Genomic DNA, 18,354 nt, shown 5'->3' with positions numbered 1-18,354 from the left:
GTGACGCGCCAGGCGTGTTTCGTGACAAAAAAATTCAAAATATTCTATTACCGTACTTCAAAGCATGTCAAACACTGTTTAAAATCAATTTTTATGCGATTTTTTCTCGTAAAAAAAGCGATAATATTCCGACTGGGAAACCCTGTTTTCGTTCAAAGACGAAAAAATAAAAACATGGTGTCGGCTCGTGCACGCGCCCCCAGTCTCATTGTTCTCAGAGCGACCACTATCCAAATGCGCTAGTGTTTTTCAGCCATGGCCTGCAAAGTCATCATTCAATGTTCTGCCACCTTCCGAGAGCCTATGGGAGCCGTAGGAAGTGTCACGTTACAGCAAAGATCCTAAATGTTCAATAAACAGAGCCAAGAAGTCCAAGGAATGGTCAGAGAGGGTACTTCCTGTTTGGAATCTTCTCAGGTTTTTGCCTGCCATATGAGTTCTGTTATACTCACAGACACCATTCAAACAGTTTTAGAAACTTTAGGGTGTTTTCTATCCAAATCAAACAATTATATGCATATTCTAGTTTCTGGGCAGTAGTAATAACCAGATTAAATCAGGTACGTTTTTTATCCGGCCGTGCAAATACTGCCCCCTACACTAGAGAGGTTAAGACTCTAAGACCATGAGAAACAAGAGTCTCTGGCTTGATGAAACCAAGATTGAACTCATTGGCCTGACTGCCAAGAGTCACGTCTAGAGGAAACCTGGCACTATCCTTATGGTGAAGCATGGTGGTGGCAGCATCATGCTGTGGGGATGTTTTTCAGCAGCAGGGACTGGGAGACTAGTCCGGAAAGTATTATGTGAAATTATTTTGATGTGATATTTAAATATTGTGTGAAATTATTCTGAATTGATATGAAAGTACATCAATTTATGCTTCTAGAAATGTATCTTAATTGAGAATCGATTCAGATTTAGATGGAATAGTTGACTATTTTAGCTGCCAGAGCCAGTCTACCTCTGAAAATAACATACAGTCCTTGGACCTTGAGGAGTAACGGGGGCAGCAATCAGCAGTAGAAACAATAACAAAGCGTACTCCCTGCCCGTTTCGGTAAAAAGTTGAGGGATGGGGCTGGAGAAATGTAACCATCCATGATATCAACATTATAGTTTTAACCATGTTTTGAGGATATACAGTGTTTGTTTATATTTACTGACAAACATTGGAGTAAATAAAAGCTTATATTTTGGGTTCTGATGGGGTTCGACAGTTGAACTAAGCTCATGAGGCATTTATAAGTGATTTCTTCAAGAAACAATGGGTACATATCATTAATGTATAAGTCCCAAAATGGATGTAACAACTGCTGATTGCCCCTTTAAGAGAACATCTTGGGCTAATCTAATAGGAGATATTGAGGACTACAGTATTTCAGGCATTGTCATTGGATGCATTTGATCAATTGTTAACGTTTTGTTGATGGTCCACTCTTGATGTTCTACACGTTACAGTGTAGCTTCAGCCATTCCTACAGAACAACATTAAAGTGTAGAACCCCTTTACTGCATATTGGTTCAACGACTGCAGAGACGGTACTTACTGGTGTTAAACACATCTCCAACCTCCTCTTCTTCCTCCAATGTGACAGTCATTTCCCCCTCCTCCTCTTTCACTCCAAAAACTGCAACCTCCTCTTTCTCTTCCTCCTCTTCTTTTACTGTAACATCCTCCTCCTCTTTCACTCTGAACGCCTCTTCCTCTTCTTTAACTGAAACGTCTTTCTCTTCTTCTTTCACGCTAACAGCTTCACCCTCTACTTGTTTTTGTATTGTAACATCTTTCTCTTCCTCCTCCTCTTTCACAAGAGCTTCTTTCTCCGTCCAGCAGACCTCCTCTTTAACAGGAGGAGAGTAGCTTAGTGAACTCATGGTCGGGGATGTTAGCTAGTTAGCATTAGCGACTAGCCTAGTTCTAAGCTAACTTAGCAAACCAGCTAGCTGACAAACAACGTAAATATATAATTAAATGGTCCAACAAGTACATACGACAGAAGTGTGTTTAATACACAGCGACTAATATACACCAAAACAGTGTAAAGAGCGTGAATGTTGTAGCTATGTTTGCTAGAAAGCTACCGAGGTGTCTGACTAGTTGTTGTTGTTGAAGGAGCGTCCCGTCCACTAGATTATACGTCACACTGGCAGCATCGCCTGAACCTAAAAGACGCACATCGCCATCTGCTGACTGGAGGGGGCAACGCAGTTGAGGAACCAAACGTTTATTTTTCATTTATTTCATAAAATATTAATATTACATTAAGTCGTTCAAAGAGAAGCATGTGTTGATTGATTCGTTTTTAATGAGTGAGAATTTAAAACAAACTTTACACCCACTACATATTTGCGTTGAACCATACTTCTGACATGGATCATTTTGACCCCAGAGGCATATCTTTTATCATGGCCAAAATGTATTTTATTCAATTCTTCCAATTTTTCATGACTTTGTCAATCAACTGGTTGTTAATAAATCTAAATCATGGTTTAGTGTTTCTGTATCAATATGGACTTTTAACAAATTCAAATCCTTTGGAGTCATTTTGACCCCAGACAAAAGCACCTTTGATAAATAGGACGTTTATTTCAAATCAAAATCACATTTTATTGGTCACATACACGTGTTTAGCAGATATTATTGCAGGTGTAGCAAAATGCCTGTGTTTCTAGCTCCGACAGTGCAGTAATATCTAACAAGTAATATCTAACAATTTCACAACATATACCCAATACACACACATCTAAGTATTTGAATCTAGGTTTCTCTGTAGACATGATCCATCCCACCAGAGGGTGGAGGGGCTCCTGTAACAGTGGTTTTGACCAGATAGACACCTGCAGACACACAGTATAGTGCCTCCCATGTACTCTCCTAAGATTGGGTTTTTCTTTACCATGTCTCACGTGACTGTGTACAAAACTGCCATTGGTAGAAAACTCTGCCAGCGGTATACAGCGCATTCGTAAAGTATTCAGACCCCTTCACTTTTTCCACATTTTGTTATGTTACAGCCTTATTCTAAAATGGATTAAATAGAAAAATGTTGAATAATTTTTCATCCTCATCAATCTTCACACAATACCCCACAATGACAAACCCAAAACAGGTTTTTAGACATTTTTACAAATGTATTTACTTAAGTATTCAGAACCTTTGCTATGAGACTCGAAATTGAACTCAGATGCATCCTGATTCCACTAATCACCCTTGAGATGTTTCTACAACTTGATTGGAGTCCACCTCTGGTAAATTCAATTGATTAGACATGATTTGGAAAGGCACACACCTCTCTATATCAGGTCCCACAGTTCAGTGCATGTCAGAGCAAAAACCAAGCCATGAGGTCAAAGGTATTGTCCGTAGAGCTCTGAGACAGGATTGTGTCGAGGCACAGGTACCAAAAAGGTACCAAAAAATGTCTGCAGCATTGAAGGTCCCCAAGAACACAGGAACACAGTGGCCTCCATCATTCTTAAATGGAAGACGTTTGGAACCACCAAGACTCATCTTAGAGCTGGCCGCCCGGCCAAACTGAGCAATCAGGGGAGAAGGGCCTTAGTCAGAGAGGTGACCAAGAACCCGATGGTCACTCTGACAGAGCTTCCAGAAGGACAACCATCTCTGCAGCACTCCATCAATAAGACCTTTATGGTAGAGAGGCCAGACGGAAGCCACTCCTCAGTAAAAGGTATATGGCAGCCCGTTTGGAGTTTGCCAAAAGGCACCTGAAGGACTCTCAGACCATGAGAAACAAGATTCTCTGGTCTGATTAAACCAAGACTGAACTCTTTGGCCTGAAATCAAAGTGTCATGTCTGGAGGAAAATTGGCACCATCCTTACAGTGAAGCATGGTGGTGGCAACATCATTACTGTGGAGATGTTTTTCAGCAGCAGTGCAAATTGTCCCCTGATATTGGTGTAATTTATCACCCATTTTGTCTGTATGAAAGTTAATTTCCCCTCAGGCACACATGAGTAATTTGTTATTCTTTCTCATATCTTACGCATATTCAGTGGCCTGACTGCGTCCAGACTACATCAAAGGCCCGTCCTGATAGATCTTAACGTAATGCAGCTTGGAGTGATCGGATGACGGAAGTCACATTTAGGTGCCAGGTGTAACTGAGGCCATAGACTATCCATTACTTTGAGTGTTTTATAGAATATGACTAAATGTGATTCTGTGTTGCAGGGGCATTTATCATTTTCAGCAAATCTACTGGGTTGGTTGAAAAGTGATACTAAATCTACATACCATGCACTATTTTGACATAGTGGAAAATATACTGAATGTATATTGTTTTTCATAGTAAGTTATGTGTTGCTTTTGCACATTTGTTCATTGGTTTGCTTAGTGTTGATTGGTCAGTCATTGGGTTCATTTGTTTTACAACATGTTCAAATCAAGCTTTATTTATACAGCACATTTCAGACATGGATGCAACACAATGGCTTCACAGGAAAAATGAAAAGAAGAGGATTAAAAAAAAGAATAACATCTGAAAGACTAATGAAGATTCTAAGGAAAATCCATTGATTAAAATATTTATTGGATGGATCCAACCCATAATATAAGGTTGTTTTACTCCATTGTTTGTTGTTACGTTCACCAGCAAGAAACCAGAAACGTCCCTTAAATTGAAGAGGGAACTAACAAAGAGTCACTGACAACAGTGTGAATTTATGAAAGCACCCGAATGTCCATTGAGAAAGCACAACGACTATACCATTTAGCTAAGCTAAGAATGATGTGAATAATCAAGTCAATAAACGTTGGGTAGTTAGTTAGATAGAATATAGTTCATATACTGGCAAGTTTGATGTATAAGTAGCCAACTAACGTTAGGTAGCTAGTTAACATACCGGTACATACTGCTGTAATAACATGCTTGCAAATAGTCAGCCAAAATGACGTGTAAAGTAACTTATTTGAAAAGTAATTATTTTATTACATTGCTCAACATTTTCTTAACATTTGTCATAATTAGTTAAAGCAATGAATTTGTATCGGCTCTCGTTGGACTTCGGCTGCATATTTTCCGCCATTTTCTACAAATCTAAAAAAACAACGGGAAGCCACGCCCATTTCCTGAAGAATTGCATTATGGGCCCTAACGTACTGCGTGTTTACGTCATATTATGGCGAATTTAGTACGACATCCGGGAGGTTTTGGCATACTAACTATATCATTTTTTTGACATATTGTTTTGTATACGTTTTAAAGATTCTAAGTACTGTTCCAAATCAGATAAAAAAATTAAGAAAAGGGGCTTTTTCTTCATAAATTTTGATTTGTGGATGAAAGATTTTCCTAATAAAATAAAGAGATTTATGACATACTCACGTTCAATTGTGGAATCAGTGTAGTAAAATAATATGTCAAACTTAGTTAAATAAAGATTTGTGCAAACTTAAAAAAAAAAATACTAACTATATCATACTATGACCAATAAGCACACTATATACTCAATTAACATCACAAATAGTACGGTTAGTATGAGTATTCTAACACAGCTAATGACTTATCAACAGCTCTAACAATTTGACCCCCACAGGAAAATATACACTGGCAGTTATAGAAAGACCCATTTACTATATAACCATTGATTCTTGAAGAATATAACTTATAAATGCCTCAAATGTTTCAACTGTATTACCCCATCAGAAACCAAAACATAAGCTTGAAAAACGCCACTGTTTGTTAACAAGCACTGTATAGCCTTGAAATCTGGTTAAAACTATTATTTTGACCTTATGGATGGCCAGTGCTTGTATTTATAGTGTAGTCAATTCAGGGGGTAGTCCTGGACTGAACTCAAACCTGGGTCCAGCGACTGTCAAGTCAACAGCTTATAACTGTTACGCCAAGATGTCTGAACTTCTTGACGAGGTCGCTAGGTATTGGGTTACGGTTGCTACAATAGCTTCTCTATGAATTTCAGAGTGGTTACAATTCTCCTTCCCCCATCCCTCAGCTGCTTACCAAACCAAGTCACTGGGCAGCCATTTTGTTTCTGTTTAAAAACTAGGTTGTCCCTTTAAACAAGCCACACAATCAACCAATTAATCTGCAGTTCAAACAATAACAAAGCTGTAATTCCACCACTGATTTGGTAATAAGATGATGATGGGGCTGGAGAAATGTAACTACTCTCAAATTCATAGACGGACCTATGGATGCAAGGACTGACCATCCATGATATCAACATAGTTTTAACCATGTTTTGAGTGTGAGTGTTTACAGTGTTTGTTTATCATTTAAATTGTTTCTAAACATTGGAGTATAAAAAGCTTATTTGGGGTTCTGATGGGGTACAACAGTTGAACTAAGCTCATGAGGCATGTGTTATATTCTTCAAGAATCAATGGCCATAAATAAATAATTTAAAAGTCAAAATATTGATGTAGCTATTGAATATTTCCCCTCTAACACCACACATCAGTTCAACAACAACATCATCTTTATCAGGAGGAGAGTAGCTTAGTGAACTCATGGTCGGAGATGTTAGCTAGCTAGGCTAATGCTAACTTAACCAGCCCGCTAGCTGACTAATAACAACAACACCGCAAATATGAAATTAAATCTGATAACTAACTAGACGACAGAAGTGGGTTTAAAACACAGTGGCTAATATACACGAAAGCGTCTAAAGAGCTTTATTGGTTCGGCTATTTTGTCTAGCAAGCTACCGAGGTGGCTGAATAACTGTTGAAAGAAGCGTTCCGTCCACTGCATTATACGTCACACCAACAGCATTACCTTAAATTCCCACACCGCCATCTGCTGACTGGAGTGGGTAACGCAGTTGAGTAAAATGTTTATTTTATTGTCAGACAAAAAGTTAAAGTGTAGGAAGCATTCGTTTTTACTCGCTAGTGTAACAACACAGTGTGGTTAAAGACGTAGTAAGCTAGTTGTAGTCACGATATGGTTCCCTATAAGTACAAACAGTTATGTTTTTGCGTTGTTACATATTTCTTGACTTATTTCCGGATGTCTTCTAAACTACCCACAATGCACTATGTGCTACAGAGTTTGTATGCTAGCTCGGTATTTAGCTCCAGCTTGTAAACGTCAGCCACACCTCATGCTTTCATATACTGTGTGGTTGTGATATCTAGTGGGAACGCATTAGCACGGTAGACTCTGCTGCCTTGTTGTCAGTAGGGATGTTACTTTTGATACCGGAGCTACGAGGCCTGCGTCCAAATCGATAAGCAGTAAACTTCAAAGCAGTGTACCGATGCCTGTATCACTTTATCAGCAGCACGTCATCAATGGCGTCTGAAGCTTCATTTCATCAAACAACCACCTGATTGGTTTGGTATTGGGCTTGAAGATCCCACCCAATGTGTTCTCTAATCTCATAAAACATTTCAGTGTCTTTATTCTCCCAAGGGGAAGGTGCTGGAGTATTGAAAACATGGGTGGCAATAATTCAGACCCCTACCTTTTGAGAATTACATGTTAAACTAAATATCTTTCTCTGAGCTATTGTATTAGTATAAAATCATTTCCCTGTATTTTTGACACAATATAGCTCAGTATTTGAATTTTTTTTATAGAGTCGTTTTTGCTCATCTTTATCAAGAGTGTCAACAATTTTGTCCCCCACTGTACCTCCATACTGCTGCTACATGGTGTAACAATACATCATGTAGATGTATATAATGAACAGACTAGGTCTATACTGCTCCTACATGGTGTAACAATACATCATGTGGTGCTTTAAGGCGATGCTAGTGTGACGTATAATGTAGTGGACGGAACGCTTCTTTCAACAGCAGCAACAGGGAATTTGTAGATCAGTCAATCGGCAGTCGCTTGCAATGTCGAACAAGCCATTCCTCCATACAGAATCTCTCCAGGTCCTTGATTTATTTACTCTGTCTTATGGACTGCCCTGTTCAATTCAAACCACAGGTTTTCAATGGAGTTCAAGTCCGAAGACTGAGATGGCCACTGAAAATGTTGATTTTGTGCCCAATTAACCATTTCTTTGTGGATGTTGATGTGTCTTGCTGGAAGATCCACTTATGGCCAAGTTTCAGTCTCCTAGCAGAGAGGTAACCAGGTTTTGGGCTAAAATATCCTGGTAGTGGGTCAAGTTTATTTATTTATTTTATACAGTAATTTTAGCTCATCTTTATCAAGGGTATCAATAACTAGGTGCTTATTTTGATATCTAGTTATTTGACCGAATCAGAAATACAGATGTGGAGTAGATGTAGAGTTTGTTTTAAATTCTCATAAAAATCTGAACTAATCAAACAACACTTGTTGCTCTTTGTACGTGTTGATATAATATTCATATTTAATGGAGAGGAAAAAAACGTTTCCCTAAACTGCTTTATAATATTATAATTCAATGAAGAATAAAAATAGTTTTCCCTCCTCAACTGCGTTTCCTCCCTCCAGACAGCAGATGGCGATATGTGTCTTTCAGGCGATGTTTCTAGTGTGACGTATAATCTAGTGGACGGAACGCTTCTTCAACAACTGCAGCCACCTCGGTAGCTCGCTAGCCAACAAAGTCGGAACATTCAAGTTCTTTAGACAATTTCGTGGTTTATTTGCTACTATGATTTAAACATACTTATGTGGAAACAACTAGCTACCCCATTTAATTTAATATTTACGTTGTAAGTCAACTAGCTGGCTGGTTAAATTAGCACTAGTCTAGTCGCTAATGCTAACTAGCTATTATCTCCGACCATGAGTTCACTAAACTACTCTAATCCTGTTAAAGAAGAGGTCTGCTGGACGGAGAAAGAAGCTCTGGTGAAAGAGGAGGAGGAAGAGAAAGATGTTACAATACAAAAACAAGTAGAGGGTGAGGCTGTTACAGTGAAAGAAGAAGAGAAAGACGTTACAGTGAAAGAAGAGGAAGAGGCGTTCAGAGTGAAAGAGGAGGAGGATGCAGTTTTTGGAGTGGAGGATGAAGTGAAAGAAGATGAAGTCGTTTTTGGAATTAAGGCTGAAGAGGGGTCAATTACTGTCAATGATGAAGAGAAGACTGGAGAACTGATTAACACCAGTAAATACAGTGAGTACTATCTTATAAAACAGGGACATTGATCTGATTAACACCAGTAAATACAGTGAGTACTATCTTATAAAACAGGGACATTGATCTGATTAACACCAGTAAATACAGTGAGTACTATCTAATAAAACAGGGACATTGATCTGATTAACACCAGTAAATACAGTGAGTACTATCTAATAAAACAGGGACATTGATCTGATTAACACCAGTAAATACAGTGAGTATTATCTAATAAAACAGGGACATTGATCTGGTTAACACCAGTAAATACAGTGAGTACTATCTTATAAAACAGGGACACAAACTCTGCAGTTGTTGAACTAATGTGTGATTTTTAAAAGGACATTCTACACTTGAATATGTTTTTGTACTGTATGAATTGTCCATGAAGTCCTCCAGGGATTTTTAAACTTTTCCTGTTGAAAAGTGATATATAAATACAGTAAATTATAAACACACTAATGGGAAACAAATACATGTTTTGAGCAAAATAGTGTTTTTTTAACAACTGCAAACTAGAAGGAGTGAGTGATGTCATAGTAAGGCCTTCAAGGAGTTGGCTTGATGGGAAGTCGTGATGTCATCCAATAGGAGACTGATCTTCATGTGAATATTCATTATTCTTTTTAAAATCCTTCCTGTTCTGTCAAGTTGTTTGTTGATCATTGCTAGAAAGCCGTTTTCAAGTCTTGCTATAGACTTTAAAGATGATTTAAGTCCAAACTGTAACTAGGCCACTCAGGAACATTCAATGTCATCTTGGTAAGCTCCTCCAGTGTAGATTTGGCCTTGTGGTTTAGGTTATTGTCCTGTTATGACAGTTTTTTGTATTCAGATCTCTGAAATGCTCTCTACCTACGTAACATTTAGTGTCTCCTTATGTTACGCTGGCAAAACAGTTTTTATGGGCACAGAAATCCTAAATAATTTCAGAGTTTGCTAAATCCAATGGTTCTAACCGAGAGTCACCTTAACTTTATTGACAACACCCAAATAGATACTGTCATTAACGTCGTTCTTCAATAATTACACATAATACTTAATACTGTAGCTGTTTAGTTACAGTCACATGTTCAACTATCATCAGCTGATCCAGGAAATCATTTTCTGAATGACAGTCACATGACAAACATCATGACATGCAACAACAACCAAAGTGCTTCTTCATTCATTACTCTGGTAAAGACAGTTATGCCGTTCTCCATGTTGGATCCAACATCCCTAACAAATGTATGTTTATAAAGTGTTATTGTCTGCTTGATTTACAGTAGGGTCTTGTTAGTCTGTTTGGACACAGAGATACTTAGCTCATAATGTGTAGAGAACTGTTCCTTGATGGATAGGCTATTGTTCAACACACAGAGCTATTTTCCTATATTCAGGACATTTAGAATGACAACACATTACAGAGTAGCCTAGTGGGATTATTCACAAAATTATCTGGTGATCAGGTTATGAAATGTCATGACAAAAACATTTTAGTTTCCATGTTTCACCTGAAATATTAAATGATTTATAGTCCTAGGTCTATGTTATTGTTAGGTGAAGTTATGGGTCTTACAGTTGGTCTACGTTATTGTTAGGTGAAGTTATGGGTCCTACAGTAGGTCTATGTTGTTGTTAGGTGAAGTTATGGGTCCTACAGTAGGTCTGTGTTGTTGTTAGGTGAAGTTATGGGTCCTACAGTAGGTCTATGTTGTTGTTAGGTGAAGTTATGGGCCAATTTGTTAAACACTTAGTGTACAAACCCTCATTGTCAGGCTGATGGAAAAGCCAAAGAGCATTTTACTGGTTGAAGTGTTTTTTAAGTATAAATCAGTTGATATGCGACAATAACACAAACATATTAAGCAGGTGATTCAAGCGAGTCTTACAATTATAATCCATATTTAATGTGAAATGCACTCATAAGCAACCTGTAAATGGAGACTGTTTTTGCTGTCAGCCTATGAGAACTCCCCTGGGTTTTCCCCCACGGTGGTGAATTAGTGAATAGACACAGAACTTAATGTGAGTTTCCTTGAGTAGCACTCCTGATCTAGTGCTGTAATATTCAGAATACATTGTGAAAACGAAAATCTTTGCTCACCATTTTTTGCTCCAGGCATATATACTACATCCATAACTAGTGGTTTCCTCATTACCATATATACTACATCCATAACTAGTGGTTTCCTCATTACCAGATATACTACATCCATAACTAGTGGTTTCCTCATTACCAGATATACTACATCCATAACTAGTGGTTTCCTCATTACCAGATATACTACATCCATAACTAGTGGTTTCCTCATTACCAGATATACTACATCCATAACTAGTGGTTTCCTCATTACCAGATATACTACATCCATAACTAGTGGTTTCCTCATTACCAGATATACTACATCCATAACTAGTGGTTTCCTCATTACCAGATATACTACATCCATAACTAGTGGTTTCCTCATTACCAGATATACTACATCCATAACTAGTGGTTTCCTCATTACCAGATATACTACATCCATAACTAGTGGTTTCCTCATTACCAGATATACTACATCCATAACTAGTGGTTTCCTCATTACCAGATATACTACATCCATAACAAGTGGTTTCCTCATTACCAGATATACTACATCCATAACTAGTGGTTTCCTCATTAGCAGGGAGGTGTTTCTACAATCAAATTGCCCTCGTGCCGCAATTTTATTAAACACAGAAAGGGGCCTATATTGGAGACCAAAAGTCGTCTGGCACACTGCTTAGAGTTTCAACAACATGAATAACTTATTTCTAGCCTACAATCATCGATGTTACTACTAATGTGAAAACAAGACTAAATAAGACTATTGTTGCTATCTTGACTGTCTTAATTTTCAAATTTAACTGATGACAATTGTTGTACAGTTTCATGGGTACGCTCTGGACATCACCCTTTACCTCAAATAAATAGTGGATTTCTGCTGTTGTGGGCCTTTAACCATCTCTCTGACTTTGTCATTCACACAGGAGAGAGACGGGACTATCGTGGATCCTCTGTGGAGCCTCAACAACCTCATGATGCTGACGAGGCAGAGAAGAGTCTCTCCAGATCAGAACTCCTCAAGAAACACCAGCAGAGATCCACAGGGAAGAGAACTCACTGCTGCTCTGACTGTGGGAAGAGATTCAGCTCTTCATCAGACCTTAAAATACATCAAAGAATTCACACAGGAGAGAAACCTTATAGCTGTGATCAATGTGGGAAGAGTTTTACTACATCTAGCAATCTAACTAGACACCAGAGAACACACACAGGAGAGAAACCTTACGGCTGTGATCAATGTGGGAAGAGATTTACTCAGCTAAGCAACCTGATAGTACACCAGCGGGGACACACAGGAGAGAAACCTTATAGCTGTGATCAATGTGGGAAGATATTTATTCGGCTACAAACCCTGAAATCACATCAGAGAATACACACAGGAGAGAAACCATGTAGCTGTAATCAATGTGGGAAGAGTTTTACTCAGCTAAACAGCCTGATAGTACACCAACGGACACACACAGGAGATAAACCTTATCGCTGTAGTCAATGTGGGAAGAGTTTTACTACATCTAGCTATCTAACTATACACCAGAGAACACACACAGGAGAGAAATCTTATGGCTGTGATCAATGTGGGAAGAGTTTTATCCGGCTACAAACCCTGAAATCACATCAGAGAATACACACAGGAGATAAACCATATAGCTGTAATCAATGTGGGAAGAGTTTTACTCAGCTAAACAGCCTGATAGTACACCAACGGACACACACAGGAGAGAAACCTTATAGCTGTAGTCAATGTGGGAAGAGTTTTACTACATCTAGCTATCTAACTATACACCAGAGAACACACACAGGAGAGAAATCTTATGGCTGTGATCAATGTGGGAAGAGTTTTAATCAGCTAAACAGCCTGATAGTACACCAGAGAACACACACAGGAGAGAAACCTTATAGCTGTGATCAATGTGGGAAGAGTTTTACTACATCTAGCCAGCTGACTTTGCACCAGAGAAGACACACAGGACATAATCCTTATAGCTGTACTCAATGTGGGAAGACATACTCTGATAAAAGTTATCTGATCAAACATCAGAAAATACATACATGAAGGAGTTGTTTCATGATATCAATGAATTAATGTCACAATGTAGAATGTTTAAACATTGTAGTAGGAGTATTTTAATGATGTCACAATGTAGAATGTTTAAACATTGTAGTAGGAGTATTTTAATGATGTCACAATGTAGAATGTTTTAACATTGTAGTAGGAGTATTTTAGTGATGTCACAATGTAGAACCCTAAACGTTTGTCCCCTGTTCTATTGATTTCAACATGATATGGATATTAGCCTCAGGGGGAAAATCCAGGCTCTGAAATGGAAGAGTTACTATTTATGTGATTTAACAAAAAAGTGACTAACACAAAAATAACGGACAAAAAAAGAGCTGTGTTACACTTACCACGTTATTGACCCACTTGAATCAAATTGCAACACTTCAAAATGTAGATAGCTGTTTTCTACAAGTTGTCCTCTAACCAGTGATGTACACATTACTCCCAGATTCCATGTGGTTTTTGAGCTGTTAGTTTTAACAGGACGTGCAACCTCATCTCCCTCCTCTCACGCAATTGATTTCAACATGATATCAATGAGTGATGACAAATAAGTGTTGTGTTCCTTTGTTTAGCGACCCCTACATTTAAATGCATCACTCCAAAATGTAGCTGACTGTCTTCTGCAGGTTGTCCTCTAACCAGTGAGGTAAAAGATATCTCCCATTTCCATGTGTTTTTTTAGTTGTGTTAGTTTCAACAGCACGTACAACCTGATTTCCCGCCTAATCGATATCATTGATTTATTGCTACTTGTCAAAACAACAGTGTTTTTGGTTGTTGTGTCCATGATGAGGACAATTTGGTTTGTAACTGTCTCAAGGGTGGGCAGTCAAAAAGTTTTGTGTTTAGCGTTTAGCCAGTGAGTTGCCATGGATCTTTTTTTGACTGCACGTTTTTCCGTATTGGAGATGAGTTTTGTTCGGGCTCGTTCCAAGGGGACGAGAGTTCTAGAAGCTAGTGAGTTTTAGGAAGACGAGAGTTCTAGAAGCTAGTGGGGAAAAAATACGTTTTTTTCTTGTTTTTAATTGTTGACAGCCAGTAGACACCATGTTTATATTGGTGAAGGTGAAGCATTGTAGTTGATTATAATGTGAAATGGAAGTTGTTTTCTGTTGGTGGTGAGCATTCTCTTAAGGTGTTACAGTCTTTGGTTTTTCCATTTATGTTTTGAGGTTTGGATTTTTGCACGTCTAGCTCGTTAGCACGTCTAGCTCGTTAGCACGTCTAGCCTCTTACATCTAGACGTTCCGCTAGCGGAACACCTGCTCCAATATCCAATGATGGGCGTGGCGCGAAATACAAAGTCCTCGAAAATCAAACATATGACTATTTTACAGCATTTTAAAGACAAGACTCTCCTTTATCTAACTACACTGTCAGATTTCAAAAAAGGCTTTACAACGAAAGCAAAACATTAGATTATGTCAGCAGAGTACCCAGCCAGAAATAATCAGACACCCATTTTTCAAGCTAGCATATAATGTCACAAAAACCAAAACCACAGCTAAATGCAGCACTAACCTTTGATGATCTTCATCAGATGACACTCCTAGGACATTATGTTATACAATACATGCATGTTTTGTTCAATCAAGTTCATATTTATATCAAAAACCAGCTTTTTACATTAGCATGTGACGTTCAGAACTAGCATTCCCACCGAACACTTCCGGTGAATTTACTAAATTACTCACGATAAACGTTCACAAAAAACATAACAATTATTTTAAGAATTATAGATACAGAACTCCTTTATGCAATCGTGGTGTCCGACTTTAAAATAGCTTTTCGGTGAAAGCACATTTTGCAATATTCTGAGTAGATAGCCCGGCCATCATGCTAGCTATTTTGACAGCCACCAAACTCAGATTTACTATAAGAAAAATTGGATTACCTTTGCTGTTCTTCGTCAGAATGCACTCCCGGGACTTCTACTTCAATAACAAATGTTGGTTTGTTTCCAAATAATCCATAGTTATATCCAAATAGCGGCGTTGTGTTTGTGCGTTCAAGACACTATCCGAAGGGTAAAGAAGGGTGACGCGCCAGGCGTGTTTCGTGACAAAAAAATTCAAAATATTCTATTACCGTACTTCAAAGCATGTCAAACACTGTTTAAAATCAATTTTTATGCGATTTTTTCTCGTAAAAAAGCGATAATATTCCGACTGGGAAACCCTGTTTTCGTTCAAAGACGAAAAAATAAAAACATGGTGTCGGCTCGTGCACGCGCCCCCAGTCTCATTGTTCTCAGAGCGACCACTATCCAAATGCGCTAGTGTTTTTCAGCCATGGCCTGCAAAGTCATCATTCAAAGTTCTGGCGCCTTCTGAGAGCCTATGGGAGCGTTAGAAAATGTCACGTTATGCCAGAGATCCCCTGTTTTGGATAGAGATGATCAAGAAGGCCAAGAAATAGTCAGAGGGGGCGCTTCCTGTTTGGAATCTTCTCAGGTTTTGGCCTGCCAAATGAGTTCTGTTATACTCACAGACACCATTTAAACAGTTTTAGAAACTTAAGAGTGTTTTCTATCCAAATCTACTAATTATATGCATATTCTCGTTTCTGGGCAAGAGTAGTAACCAGTTTAAATCGGGTACGTTTTTTATCCGGCCGTGAAAATACTGCCCGCTATCCATAACAAGCTAGCTCGTTAGCACGTATAGGTCGTTAGCACGTCTAGCTCGTTAGCACTTAGGACGCACTGATTGGTGTCACATCGTTAGTCAGTATGCGTTACACCTGTGCTGGCTTGTCCATCTCGTTAGTGGGAAGGTGTTTCACCTGAGCTGGTCCAGGTTCTATTTAAGAGTGTCTGGCCCAGTGCTCCAGTTGTCTTGATACATGTGGAGAGTCAACACCTTTAGTTGCTCCACCTTTTTGGTTTGCTTCCTGTCTTTAAGTTTGGTGTGAGTTTTTCTTTTGTTTTCCTCTTCTTGGGCAGATTTAGTGGGTCTCATGGTGGGTGTCTTTTAGGTCCCAGTTGTTGTTGCTAGTCAACTTTCAGTGTCCCAAGCTTATATTTTGGGTTGGATATTGCATCCAATTAACATTTTAATCAATGGCATTTCCATAGGGTGCTCATTAGTCTTTCAGTTTAGTCTTCTGTTTTTTATCCTCTTATGTTTGTTGTGTACTAAATATTTCTGTTTTTTTAATCTTTTTCCTGTGAAGCCATTTTGTTGCATCCATGTCTGAAATGTGCTGTATGAATCAAGCTTGATTTGATTTGAACATATAATAAAACAAATGAACCCAATGACTGACCAATCAACAGACTGCTGGAGTGGTAAACACCACCCCCGGCTCTACCAGGGGTTTGAGGTGGTCTCCCACAGCTCTGCTTATGTCATGTTCTGTGGCCTTGCTGTTCCATTTATTGACTGTCCCTGTAACACAGAAACACATTTAGTCATATTATATAAAACACTCAAAGTAATGGATATGGAGCATCTATGGCCTCAGTTACACCTGGCACCTAAATGTGACTTCTGTCATCCGATCACTCCAAGCTGCATTAGGTTCAGATCTACCAGGATGGGCATTTGCCACAGTCAGGCCACTGAATATGCATCAGCAATGTAAAGAGATCGGGTGAATGAGTGGGGAAAAGTACATTTGACCCAAATTACCTTCATTATATCAAAGAACAAATGTGTGTCTGAGGGGAAATTAACTTTCATACAGCCAAAAGGGGTGAGAAATTACACCAATATCAGTGGACAATTTGCACTAATGTAAATAAACATAGATGATGGAACATATTCCCTTTAGCTGACGTGATGAACCGCTAAGGGGACATAAATATTTACCATCTAAACCATGTGTGACCTCTCACCTCTCTGGCTGTAGAAGTGTTCTTCCTAACCAGTCCCTCAACAGCTCTCTGACTGAGCTCCACCCTCACTGGGTCTTCAGAGGAGAGGAAGGCTGAGGAGGGATGGAAGGATGAATGGATCAGTCAGTCAATAAAGTGTAGAGCTGCTGTCTGACAAAATCACTATTTTAGTAGTTCATTAAAGTAAATAAGGCTTTATGACTGCTGAATACCAACTATCAATCACTTAGATCATGTATTTTCAGGTAGAGATACATCCTTGGGACGTCCCTAGCCCGTTGAAGTTGACATTTAAAATGGTTAAGGTAGGGGTTAAGGTTAGGGTTTAGGGTAGGGATGTCCCAAGGATCCCAGATAGCATTGACCATTGTGCATTCTTCTGTCTCTTTTACATAGCAGGTGATGGGTTCTGACTTCTGAACTTGAAAATATTAAATATCCTTATTATGTGAAATTGTATGAAACAATAATGTATGTTGATGCTAATATGATGTACAATATTCCATCATGTTTCTATCTGATAACAATAGAGTAATATATTTAATATGACAAATACTATTTTTTTTATAGTTTCACTAATTCATTTTAATTAACTTAATCATTATGATTCAACATCAGTTCACCGTCTCACCTCATACTGTATTGGAGCAGCAGCGGCTGACTGCCCAGTTCAACATCAGTTCACCGTCTCACCTCATACTGTATTGGAGCAGCAGCAGCTGACTGCCCAGTTCAACATCAGTTCACCATCTCACCTCATACTGTATTGGAGCAGCAGCGGCTGACTGCCCGGTTCAACATCAGTTCACCGTCTCACCTCATACTGTATTGGAGCAGCAGCAGCTGACTGCCCAGTTCAACATCAGTTCACCGTCTCACCTCATACTGTATTGGAGCAGCAGCAGCTGACTTGATCGTTGATACTAATCATCATGTTTGAATCTGAGAGTAAATAGAGCCGACTACAACTCTAAAAATGAAGGGTTCAACTGGAGTTGTTCTCAGATCCCCTAAGAACCGTAGGGTTCTTGGTCAATGAAAAACAGCCCCAAAAGGTTCTTCAAAGAACTTGTTAGAAGGTGGGTTCATCGAGGAACCTCCGTTGTTGCTGGACTTCTTCCGGGAACTTCGCAATTACAACTGAAAACGATGGTGACAAGTTTGGATGCGACAACAGTTAAAAAGGTTAAGTTGGGTTGATGTTTGGCTCTGAATATGTCTCGAAATAATGTATTATAATAATATAACATACTAATAATGAGTAACGAAGACAATGATGGTTTTCTGTGAATATCTTCCATAACGTTACGATAGTTAATGA

At 38.7% G+C, this 18,354-nt stretch overlaps 1 protein-coding gene and 1 long non-coding RNA gene across 2 annotated transcripts in view; one reads left to right on the top strand and one right to left on the bottom strand.

Annotated features, from left to right (window-relative positions):
* The window catches only part of LOC123733384 (uncharacterized), a 325,585-nt gene that overhangs the window by 81,632 nt on the left and 225,599 nt on the right, over positions 1–18,354 (bottom strand). The window lies entirely within an intron of this gene.
* Positions 11,959–15,122, top strand: LOC145876382 (uncharacterized). Its single transcript, XM_082972162.1, has 2 exons — positions 11,959–11,962; positions 12,057–15,122. The coding sequence occupies exons 1-2, from the start codon at positions 11,959–11,961 to the stop codon at positions 13,184–13,186; spliced, it is 1,134 nt and encodes a 377-aa protein (XP_082828288.1). The 3' UTR covers positions 13,187–15,122.

The sequence above is a fragment of the Salmo salar genome, unplaced genomic scaffold (genome assembly GCF_965601325.2).
Source record: "Salmo salar unplaced genomic scaffold, fSalSal1 ptg000587l, whole genome shotgun sequence".
Lineage (NCBI taxonomy): Eukaryota > Metazoa > Chordata > Actinopteri > Salmoniformes > Salmonidae > Salmo > Salmo salar.
This window is presented reverse-complemented; position numbering and strand designations above follow the sequence as displayed.